At 35.2% G+C, this 12,616-nt stretch overlaps 1 protein-coding gene across 3 annotated transcripts; it reads left to right on the forward strand.

The window, feature by feature from the left end:
• Positions 1 to 523: 523 nt before the first annotated feature.
• On the forward strand, positions 524 to 12,228 carry LOC148916407 (NAD(H) kinase 1-like). 3 transcript variants are annotated; one of them, XM_089054162.1, is made up of 12 exons: positions 536 to 960; positions 1,940 to 2,093; positions 2,187 to 2,306; positions 5,764 to 5,901; positions 6,885 to 7,060; positions 7,771 to 7,884; positions 8,081 to 8,175; positions 8,843 to 8,949; positions 9,818 to 9,891; positions 10,007 to 10,085; positions 10,264 to 10,571; positions 11,584 to 12,228. In XM_089054162.1, exons 1-12 carry the CDS (start codon positions 934 to 936, stop codon positions 11,890 to 11,892), a joined length of 1,701 nt encoding a protein of 566 aa, XP_088910288.1. In that variant the 5' UTR covers positions 536 to 933; the 3' UTR covers positions 11,893 to 12,228. The 3 variants fall into 3 exon arrangements, with proteins under 3 accessions (XP_088910289.1, XP_088910288.1, XP_088910290.1); XM_089054164.1 differs by having other exon boundaries at positions 578 to 960; positions 5,742 to 5,901; XM_089054163.1 differs by lacking the exon at positions 5,764 to 5,901 and having other exon boundaries at positions 524 to 960.
• Positions 12,229 to 12,616: the final 388 nt, after the last annotated feature.

Below are 12,616 nucleotides of genomic sequence, written 5' to 3' on the forward strand. Positions count from 1 at the left end.
GTGTGTATATGGGTAAAATTGAGTGCAGCGATTCATGATTAATGCCTTACATTGGATGAGCTTCTTCCCCTATTTAGTATTAGAACGTAGTATGATGCATCCCTTTGATTTTTGTAAAGAATTAGTGAACAGATTTGTGTTACCTAAGATAAAAGGACGGAGCTGTATTACAATCAAAGTAACGCATGACAAAATGATAGGAAGTTGGCATGAACCTCACTCAAAACATATTACAAAGCATCAAGAAATTTTGTAACAGTATAATATTGTTGTTCTCAGTTCTTTCCATAATAAAATAAAATAAAATAAAAATAAAAAATAAAAAATAAAAATCGCCCAGAATGGAAGACTACACCCCATAAAGAAAAATATAAATTGCCTCGCCACGCCTGTGCTTACGTCAAATCGATAAGTTGGACCATCCGGGCCGTCCTTACTTACCACCACGTCCACACCTGCGTGATGTGTCCTGCTTGCTGGGTGATTGGTTGACTAAGTTATGTGGTAAAGGCCCTTGTGTTGTGGAAGGAGGGAAGGAGATGTAAAGTTTATTACTTTATTTCCTACACCAAGCTTTGACTCGCCACGCGTTGTATGTGGGGTCTACGCCTGATTCCCACTCTTTCTCTCCAGACAGTAGGTGGGTTCTTTGTCTGGGTTGGGGGTTGTGCTTGTGGGGCTGAGAGGAGAGAAGAGGAGAGGAGAGAGGTGGTCAATCTCTGATTCTCTTTGTTTTTCTTTGTGGGTTTTTGTTTTTTGTTTTTTTGCACTAAAAAGGGAAGGAACCTCTGAATCTCTGTTGAAAACCCAAAGATGGAATAGAATTCTCTCACGCCAACATTCTGCGTTCTTGTATAAGGAGAAGAAGAAGAAGAAGAAGAAAAGAGGGATCTCTTCTTTTTTCTCAACTCAATTATCCCTCTCAGCTCAGCTATGGCTCCCAGCAAAGTCAATTCTGCTGTAATCACCTCTCTCCCTCTCTCTTTCTCTCTCAATTACACTCTAATTAATCATTATTCACTTGGAAGGTTTTTCTTGAATTTTGTGGACTTCAATTATGTTTCTTCTTCCCTTTTGTTTTGGTAATTAGCTCTGGGAAATGTTGTGGAAATTTTGAGCTTTGAATTGTAGTGCTATTTTGGGTTCATGTAGCATTTCTAGGTAGAACTAATGTGGAAGAACTTTGGCTTTTTGATAAGAGAGAAAATTTTAAGCTCATATGTAATTCTGAATTTTGTGGGATAATCTGTTATTGTGCCCAATTTTGCTTGATTATTGGTGATCCCCCTTAAAATGAAGACATTTTTTAACTGAATATATTGGCCATTGTTATCTGGACTTTGGATCAATCCGGACTTTGAAGTAAACTGATTGATAAGTGTTTTCTTTTTCTTAATTTTTCTCAATTGGCAAGATTTGGATCAATAACCTATCCGAAATCTGAGGAAACTAGATTTGAGTGTATCAAGTAACCAATGTGCTGATGAGGACACAACTTAAAGATGATACCTGCGAATTAGAAAGCCTAATAATTTAGTTTTCCAATTATGCAACTCTTGAAAAATTATAATGTAAATAGATATTAAAATTTAATTATACCCTTTCCCAAATGGGATTACTTATAGTCATAGCTGCTTCTTGTTCTGAAGTAGTGGTAACATGATTCTTCTGCATTTTTTCATGACTTTATGCTGATGTATTAGTTATTTCTTCATGGCCTGGAAACTAGGACATATTTCCACTGAACTCAATTTGTCGGAAATAATTTTTTGGCTTTCTTCTATTTATCAACTGATGTGCTCTTGTTCTTCTATGATTTTATTGAACTCTACTTACCTCTGCATCATGGAACTAATAACCATGCTAACTATATATTGTTGACAAGATATCTCGTCTTATACCAAGCTGAGCTTGTTATCTGATGTGCTTCTGTGGACAGGGTGATGCAAGTGTATCATGCTCACAGCCAGAGAATGGTTTTCTCAATTCACTTTCTCTCTTAAGTTCAGAGAAAGCAGTGCAGGAACTTCTGCAACAATCTCCTGTACAGAGCACAGATGACCACCTCATAGAGTTCTCAGATGCTATGAGAAGTATGGTCATGTTCTATTCTCGAGTGCTTTCTAAAGTCAGTGAAACTATTTATCATTAGATGCATTGCTTATATTACATTTAACTTTCTCTAGCTGTTGCAAAGGCCCTGAGACGGGCTGCTGAAGGAAAGGCTTCTGCGCAAGCTGAGGCAGCTGAATGGAAGCGTAAATATGAACTGGAGAAGGCCCGCAATCTCCATTTGGAACATAAAGGTTTTTTGAATGATTCAACAACATACATTAATTGTCACATGCTGGGTTTGTTCTTTCATATATATATATATATATATATATCTTCTTTTTTTCCAATTTGTTCTTTATGTGTTTGATAATGTAATTTTTGGTGATGTATAACACAGTTTTTCAGATATTTTCTGATGTTATTTCTAGGGCAATTAGAAGCACTTAAATTCATCTAAAAAAGTGTCGAGCCATGTTATCTGTATACTCCTTCCATTGTTCCCTTTGCAGCTTCATTTTTCCTTTTGACATTTCTTCATATGTTGAACCAATTTATTTATGCAAAATAAATCCTTCTTAGCACTATGTTGTTGGTCTTCATTGTACGTCACTTAATCAACCATTAGTATAAAAGGTCACAATCCGAAGCCCATCTAGTGAAATTTGGAATTGCTTCCTTGGCATTGTTCCTTAAATTTATACTAGAAGGGCCACACATACTGTGTGTGTGAGGAGTTAAAGAGAGAGAGAGTAGAGGGAGAAGTTTTCTTTTCCCCTTAAAATCTGGAGAGATTTGTGTTCTTTTTTGTTTAAAATGATTGCTAATTACTGTTTTACCCTTATGTTATTAGGTTTTTTTTTTCTTTCATTTCTTTCTTTTTCCTAATGTAAGTAGGGGTATAATGTGGCACTTTGGCAAAAGTGGTTGACAAAGTGGTCTCTCTATAATAATAGGATAGATGCGTGCTCGTGTGTTTAGTCCTGTAGGTATCCTATATACTTAAGAAACAGTGTAAAAGCATGCCTTTTCTTTTGTATGGAAAATATCCTTTAATTTCTCTTCTCATTGATGAAAGATACCAAAAGGGGTGATGCACTTTGGATATGCAAGACTAAGCCTAGTGGGCAAACTTTAAGAGTAAATCCTTTTTGGTCCAAAGAGAAATTTAATGGTAGCCTGAGAGTTAGTAAGAAAAAGGTCTCCTTGGCAGTCACGGTGTATGGTATATGGATGGAGCATAATAACAGGATTTTCAAGGATACACAATCTACCCCTTCTATGGTCCTCAAAAATATTATTTTGACTATCCAGTGCAAGTTGTGTTCCCTCTCCTCTAAACCTGTGCAAGCTAACTTGACAGTTGCTCACAACTGGAACATACCTCTTACTGGTGATAGTTAGGTGTTGCCCCTTGGTTGGGTTGTTGTTCTTTCCTTTCTGACTTTTTTGCTCAGTTGGTTGTTTCTTTGTTCCCATGAGGCACCTCGTGGTTGTTTGTATTAGGCTTTTGCCTCTGTTTTGGTTATATATTATTCACTTACCAAAAAAAAAAGGTTCATCAGATCAATCTATATGTTAATGGAAAGAGTGATGAAGATTTTTTGTGTTTGAGTCTTAGATTGAATCAATTCGTTTACGTTTTGTAAGATTCTTTTGGTCTTTTCTTTTCAAAAGGTTTTTCTGGAGTATTTTGATCTTTCATGGAGTATTTAAAAGTCTTTTTGGAGTTCTTTCAAAAGCCTCCAAATGAGGCTCACTCTTGCAAGACTAGAATGGAAGAATATGGTTGAACATTGAAGGCTTGGAGCCTTGCATCCTCTCTCTATTAACTCTTTGTTTGCTTTCTGCATGTCATCCTGCATTTCTATATACTTTGGAATTGCAGCAGGCTTAAATCTTCATCTTCTTTTCTCTAGCAGTTAATGTGGGAAAAATTGCTGCCATTTATATTTTACCTTGCATTGTCCTATGTTAAGGAGTCATTTTAGAAATCATTTGTTCCTAAGTTATTCCATTATCACTCTAACCTTTATGTTGATTGAATGAAATCTAACATGTTATTATGATGAATTTTTTTATGTAAAAACCTCTCTATCTTTTAGAAAGTCCACACCATATTATGATGAATTTGTTCCTTTATCATTGTCTAATAATATGGTGTTAACTAGTGACCTAAATTGACATGTAATAGGGCCTTACTCTTATATCTTTTAGAAAGTCCAGACCAAAAGGTATCGGAATTTTCTTTGGTTCTCCTTTTCATGTTTCTAAACAAATTTCATGGACTCAAATTAGACTTCAAAGAAAAGTACTGGAGATTCCATGCTACTATTTTAATCCCTTGGGGTTAGTTCATGTGGTGGGGAAGGGAAGGAGAATGTGGTTAGGGTTAGGATAGGTCAAGGCTTGATCCTTTCCAATGTAACAACAAGAAAAGTACCAGAAATTAGAGTGGCTCTCCTCAGTGAAAAAGGTAACTGAAATATTTCTTAGTGAAATATGATCCCTTTAATGGAAAAAATTCCAGAGGTGGACTTGCGTTTCTTCTTTTCCATCGACCTGGATTTTTCTTAGAAAGTTCAAGACTAAAGTCAGTGTTGAAACAAAAGAAAAAAGGAGAAACTCTCCGAGACTAAATTGTCTTTTTCCATCCCCATCTTGTGGTCTCATGGAATAACTTATCTTTAAATATTAAAGGGGGTTTTATGCTCTCAAAATATGCAAATGAGATGTGGTTGCAAATTTTGAAGAGTGAGACGGGGCTATAGATAACTGGATGGTTAATGGATCTCATTTTCCTAAACCAAGTTGCATCTATGGGGTTGAGTGCTTCATGTGGTTTTCTTCGAGCATCAGTATTGGTTTTTTCTTGTCATCCATCAAGCAAACCAAATCCTTAAATGTCATTATGTTTTGAACAAAATAAAGCTTTTATTTCATTTGTAATTTAGTTCTATTTAATTCATATATATACATATATATATATTCTATTTAATTACTTTCTCTAAACACAATTTATGTGAATGGAATGTTGAATTAATGGTCGGTTCTATGTGAGGATGACTGATGGACCAGAAAATTGTACTAGAAGGGAATGGTTAGAAATACATTAGATATATGCTATAAACAAATATAAGAGAGAAAAACTAAGAATATCAAAACTTTTCTTGTTTCGCCAGAAAAATATCTTAAATATATGTGCTTATAAAGTACTTCAAACGTGTAAGAGGCCACCTTTGGCCAGGGGTGTTGGCTCTGCCACTGTATACACCTGGTCCAATTGGGTCATATTAATCCATTTCGTCGTTGAACATCTTTTCGCATGTTTGTTCTATAGGAAGCTTTTGTAAGGTCTAAGAATAGATCTTGTCTTAGAGTGGGTCCTTTATATTATACGTTTGCATTATGCAATTTTAACAAAACTATATATATATATGTATATATATATTTTCTCTTAATTTCTGGACGGGTTCTCCATTTCTTGTTTTTGCATTTCTATTTATTAATCTTTATAGAAAAACTCTTCTTATAAAAAGAAAAAGGGAAGGTCGGGATGCTTCTTGTTGTTGACGATTTTATTGGCCATAGTTTTGAGTTGACTTGTTACCTCTGGATATGGTGAAAACTTAGATCAATTGCTTGGTGTTTCTCGACTTTCTAATCAAATTTGGACTCATTATCATCAGATTGTGGGTATTCCACTATCAGGCTACAACTTTTATGAAAAGCTCAAAAGTTGGTGGACTCAGAGTTCTCTATGTAATGCAATGGGAATGATAAGATTTAAGCTTCCATGCCTTTTCTGCTTGGAAAATTGCAAGGAACGGGACAGGAAAATTTCTGAAGGTACTTGCTTTGTCTTATGCAAAATAAAGTCACTCCGATACTAACACAAAAGAAATCTGCACATTTCTGACAGAAGAAATTCCCCGTTATACTCCTTTTGGGGTGAATACAAAAAATAAAAGAAAAATATTATGGCTTTCCTTGAAATGCCAAAACAGGAGAATGTTGTTTAAGGTTATTTAAGAAAATTACTGACTGCAAACTAAGGATTTGTAAATTTAAGTTGAAGGTGCTACAATGACCAGGTGAAGGCCAGCTATGCAGCAAAGGAATTTATAATAACTGTCCCAGAGTAATTTCCGTTAAGCTATTAGGGGTTGGAAAAAAAAATAATGAATTTTTATTAGTGTAAACTTTTCCAACAATATACGTGCCAATTAGTTTTTCCTTACTACAAGATAATGTGATTGAATCTATAAGACATTATTTTTTTTGACAGCCTTCAACTGTACTACATTCCTTTTCATTTCAGATGTTTTCCCTTTTAATAATCTCACTGCCATAATAGGATGAATCAAAATTGTTTTGGGAAGGGGCGTCGAGTTCGTAATGATTTGGCTTATATATTGGGAATGCATTTGTGATTTCGTCGTGCTTAGGAACATCATTCTTTTGGTAAAAAGTATTTAGTTATTGGTAATTGATTGTATTTTCTCCTCCTTCATGATTAAAGTTTAGATGTCCAAGTTGGTGCTTGATGTGGAGGTTTCCCCTGATTATTGTATGAGTTGTCTCTCTCTTTCTCTCTCTCTCTCTCTCTCTCTCTCTCTCTCTCTCTCTCTCTCTCATTTGGTTTTCAATGCAAAGCTATTGCGGTTACAACTTGAGTTTTGTCCTTTTGTGCTTGATACTTTGAGTTGTGTGGTCATTCCCGTAATGCAGTGTGTGCTTTGTTTCACTTTAGTAACATCGCTCTCAGTTTTTTTGTCTTTTTATAATTTTATTCATACCTTAATAAAGGGATTTTCTGGCTTATGTTATAGAGCAATCACATAGAGAGAATAACGGTGATGATGAGAGGACAGAGAACTTGGCCAGCCGATCAAATGAGCAATCTGAACAGTGTTGTGGGAGTAATGGGATATGCTCCCATGAAGTTCTTCGGGATGGTGACCATGATTCTGCTTCCAAGGTGGTCCCCAATAAATTTGCCAGAAAGGTACCCTTTTCTTGTCCTTCCCCTTCTGTCCAGCTAATCTTTGGCTTGTTCTGTGTACTGTGATTCATTGTATATATTCTAATTTCTGTTTAAAGTGTCACCACATTTGGATAGTGCAGAAAGTCTAGGTTAGAAAAAATAATTTTCTGATCATCATTCTTCTCCCCATGGCGTATTTAAGCTACAGAATCACAATAAAAGGAAGTTTGCAAGAAAAGTAAAGTAATCCTAGTAATTATAGCAAATTACAGCTAAACAATAGCTTTCCCAGACTAATTGGTTAACTATACAGCTCTATACAGTCCAACAGATAGTAACCCATCACTTCTTGTATTGTTTATTACCATTTCGTTACGAACACAATGTAGTGACCCCATGACCTTCTCATTTATTGTTTATTGTTATTACCATTTTGTTATGAACAGAATTTAGCCTTTGATTATTAGCCTAAATAACAATTTTGGCGTATGGTCAAAACTTAAGCCTTACACGGTTTTTTAACCTGATGTAAAAGATTGTCTTGGCAAGATATTCTTGGTTACCATAAAGTTTTGGATAAATATTTATATCTATATCACCCTTCTACTGCTATTACCATGCATGCAATTCTCTTTATCTGTCGTAATGGATTGTTCATGTTAACATGTTGGAACATTATTAGTGCAATGAATTCCCAGATTATATCATGACATCCATGTTTCCTGAGACAGGCATCATTTAAACTTTCATGGTGGTGCAAAGGTGACCAAAGTGACCAGCACAAGCATGACATTGTCTCTTTTGAAAGAGGAAACATTACAACTGCAGAGCGCAGCAGTAAACAAGTATACCTGTCCTGTCTATGCATGTTACTTTTGTTTTCCCACTACTTTTGTATCATTGGGGTAGATGAAATCATTGGGGTAGATGCTATTATTCATGTTTTTGACAAAGGTTTGCATATTTCTGTTTGCCTAACTGTTGGGTTCAGTTTACTGGTGGGTCCCATCTTGTCTATTTAGAAACTCATTTTTGTTTCAGATTTCTTTGAAGTGGGAATCTCAGCCACAAACTGTGATTATATTGACCAAACCAAATTCAACTTCTGTTCGAATTCTGTGTGCAGAGATGGTCAGGTATGGATTTTAAGAAATCCTTAGTTTGTCACTTCTCGAAGCAGATTTTATGTTTCTGCATGAGTTGCTTTTCCTATCAAGCTCTGGTACCTCAAGACATCATATGGTTCAAGAAATGCCTCATAGATATATCTTATGTACCACATTGTTTCATTATTGCAATTACTAAAATTGGTTTGCTCTGTGCTTTTTAATGGCTAGGTCGTGTCTTTCAAAATGATTTTGCTTTCTGTAGTAAAAAGAAAAAGACGTTGCTTTTCCTTGTACTTCATCTTTCCTTTCAGTACAAGCTTTTTTCTTATCAAAAGGAAAACTGATGCTGCTGAGCAAGGGGGTTGGGGAACAGTTATGTGTGACATTAAGGTAGGCTGGGTAAAAGTAGATTTTGTATGAGAACGATTTCCACTGAAGAAAAGTATACAAATATGAATTTATTTGCAATTGTCTCTCATATAGTTATTTAAAATAGCCCTGTCACACATGAAAGAAAGAGCCTGACACAATACGTATGTACTTTCTAAAAGTGACTGTCATTCTTGTTAAGTCCCTCATACCAAAATTCAGTTAAGGACCTGCCTAACCTTTGCATTTTTGCATGCCTCTGTAACTTTATAGTGGATGTTCGCAAATGTTATTCCTTTCCTCAGTATTTGTTTTCTATTTCCAGATGGTTGAGAGAGCAGAAGAAGTTAGATATTTATGTGGAACCGCACGTGAGAGCTGAACTTCTAACAGAGTCATCTTACTACAACTTCGTCCATACATGGAAAGATGGTAAGAACCACAAAAGATTGCTTCTTTTCTATTATCTATTGGAAGTGACTTCTGTTTTAGAACACATGAAACAAATTCCGAGACTTACTTTCCATGATGCTTTTTACAAAAGATCCTTGTAAAATCTTTGACATACTTTTTTTTGCTACTTGCAGATTCTTATATATGTAGTTTTTTCATTGTTATTTTTTTCGGCTAAATGAGAAACAAATGCCGTCTTAATAGTAAAGAGAGAGTACAAAGTAAGGAAAAGACCAGTAGTCTATCCTTAAGCTAACAGAACAATGCTAAAGATAACAATACAACGCATGTCAAGGAAGAAACTACAAGATTGTGGATGAAAGAACCTTCGCATTAGGGAAACAATAAAGTCTAGGAAAGCAGAGCATGAAAGGAACATTACTCCATCACCTCTTCCCAAAGTCTAGTCCTTTCACTATTACCAAGAATGAAACTGGTGTGGGAGAAAAAGTCATTAAAGTTTTACAGAATAGCCAACTAGGGTGCTTGGAAGTCATCCTATTGGACTCTAAACAATCCCTCTCGTTTTTGTGTCTCTAATTGATTTTGTCATGTTGGTCAGAGTTATGTATCTGTAACTGCACCAATGTCTGTTTGTTTTGCGATCAACTATTGATTTTGTACAAGATCCGGCCACAAATCAAGTGAAATGATTTATGCATGCATATTTTCTTCCATTTAATTTCTGACCATGGGCTTACGTGTAAAATTGTTTGCATAGTCAATAATCTCAAGTTGTTGCGACTTGTTATTTAATAAATAGCTATGATTTATATAATGATTTACTTGATAATTATGCTCATGATTTTGCTATTTACTTTTTAGCATTTCATTTTTTGCTTGACAGAGACCGAAATAATGCTCCTGCACACAAAAGTTGACCTTGTGGTAACTCTTGGTGGAGATGGAACTGTCCTCTGGGTGTGTGCATATACTTTTAAGCTTTAACTTGCATTACTTCAGATTTTTTTAGTACATTAAAGTATTTGGGTTGAGGGAATATGAAGTGATTCTATGATATACTTTTAATTTGCAGGCAGCATCTATGTTCAAAGGACCAGTTCCTCCTGTTGTGCCGTTTTCTTTAGGGTCTCTGGGATTTATGACCCCTTTTCGTATCCTCTTATCATTTGTTTTAAAAGGGCTCCTTTCAACAACAACAAAAAAAAAAAAAAAACACCAGAAACGTTCTATATTTAGTCTATATGTTGACTTGTCTTTTATAGGATATCTTATTGGTAACTTGTTACTGTTCCTGTGTCTCATTCAGACGTGATCTTTAACATGCTTCAGACAGTGAACGTTACCGAGAATATCTTGATTCAGTTTTAAAAGGTCCCATTAGTATCACGTTGCGACACCGCTTGCAGTGCCATGTTATTAGAGAAGCAGCCAAAAATGAGTATGAAACTGAAGGACCGATACTTGTATTAAATGAGGTTACAATTGACCGTGGGATATCATCATACCTTACGAATTTGGAATGCTATTGTGACAATTCTTTTGTCACATGTGTCCAAGGAGATGGTTTAATATTATCAACAACATCTGGCAGTACTGCCTATTCATTAGCGGCCGGAGGATCAATGGTTCATCCCCAGGTTTGTTTTTATACTATAATCCATTAGTGCCTCCTGTTCACAGCCACATGAGATATTTGGTATTTCTGTACTCTATAGTGCCTCTTGCTTGGTGAATTGATAGATAAGTTGACTAACATCTGGTTCTAATAATCTAGCCTGTGCTGGAGCCCACTTAGGCAACTCTGATACAGAGCTACCTGGAGCAATTTTTTATTTTTTATTTTTCAAAAATTTGTTTTAATTTTTTACTACTGCTTTAATGTTATGCCTAAGAAGAAGAAAATGTATTAAAACAGTGATAGAAAACCTTAAGTTCATAGAAAAATAATCATTTTTATATAGGGACATCGTGAATTTGAATCCTATAAAATCAAGGCCACGTTCACTTCCGAAAACCATTTGCCACTGTTCTTTTTAATCCTTACGGACATTACCAACTTTGTAATGTAATTTACTTGCTATATTCACACTTGGACTGTCCTGTGTTTGCATGGAGTCTTGGAAAGTATATTTGTTTTTTTTGCTAATATGTTCAATTTTACTCTGAAACAAACACAAAACAGATGTGAAGTACAAAGTAGATGACTAGTATAAAAATAAAGATGATCTTTGAATGATTATCTAAAACATAGACGGTTTGGATTAGTGAAATACAATACGGAGTGGGCCCTACAAAGGTGTCCCTCAAAGGAAGCTCTCTGTATATATATTTCTTCGTATGAATTAAGTATTTCAAAATTACTAAACCTTAGACTAAATAACTATGTATACTAGTGATATCAAAATATGTTTAAGAGAAGAATCTTATGCTAAAAGAGATCAGAAAATTAACATCTTGAAGGAGGAACTTGCAATGAATCTGACAATCTTATTCCTAGGATATTCAAAATAATCTCACAAAAAGGTACTCTGGTTGATCTTATCCTAAATAAGAGAAAGCAATAAATCTATTAAAACTGTTATTACCTGTAGCTGTTTCATGTTTTGCAACTATAAAATTGTTATTATGATTTGGTCTTTATAATTTCAGGTTCCTGGAATTCTGTTTACACCTATTTGTCCACATTCCCTATCATTTCGGCCTCTGATATTACCTGAGCATGTGACGCTGCGAGTACAAGTACCTTTCAACAGCAGGAGCCATGCATGGGCGTCGTTTGATGGCAAGGATAGGAAACGGTTGGCAGCTGGTGATGCACTTGTGTGCAGCATGGCACCTTGGCCTGTCCCAACTGCCTGTCAAGTTGATTCTACTAGTGACTTCCTGAACAGCATTCATGACGGCCTCCACTGGAATCTTCGAAAGACTCAGTCTTTTGATGGCCCTCGGGATACATAGTGCATAGTTTTTCTTTTGTATATTAGTTCTCTAGTTGGCAGATCTCGTTAGAATCTAAATATATCATGCGTTTTTAAGAGGGGAAAAAAGGGGGGAGTTGGGTGGCTGTAGAAAGTGAAAAGAAACTTTAAAATTCCTATAATTATGTATTTCCCCTCAAACGAGGAGATTATATGTTTTCTCCTCCTAGAATAAGGTCAGGGCTTGAAGCAGAGCACTTGTTAAATGGATGTCGAAAGATCAATGATATTGCTTTTGTGTTAGGAACTTGTAAACTGGATCATAATTACTGATCGAATATATGCAAAAAATTTAGAAATCGCATTTCACTATAAATTCATATTTGATTTGATTTTTTATTTTTGGTTTTTACAAACGAAATGATAATTACAAAATACTTTTACAATAGGTCAATATACAACAAATACGCTCACAGCAAGCTTACATTACCATTAACTAGGAATAAATTGAACACATGGAGACCTCCTCCAAACAAATGGAGTCGAACCTGGGATTTCCTCTAACTAAATGGAGAAAAATGTGATCAAGTTAGAGAAAAATTTGAATTTGATCAACATGGTCTGGTCTAATCATCTGTTAATCTTTTTCAACTTCTATTTTTTTAATATTGGGGTGGCCAACTTTCTAATAGACGCATGTATACCTAAACTTTACCTAATTACAAAGACTTCTACAACAATTATTTTACAAAACTTCTATTTTT

The sequence above is a fragment of the Prunus mume genome, linkage group LG6 (genome assembly GCF_029339155.1).
Source record: "Prunus mume cultivar Tortuosa linkage group LG6, ASM2933915v1, whole genome shotgun sequence".
Classification (NCBI taxonomy): domain Eukaryota; kingdom Viridiplantae; phylum Streptophyta; class Magnoliopsida; order Rosales; family Rosaceae; genus Prunus; species Prunus mume.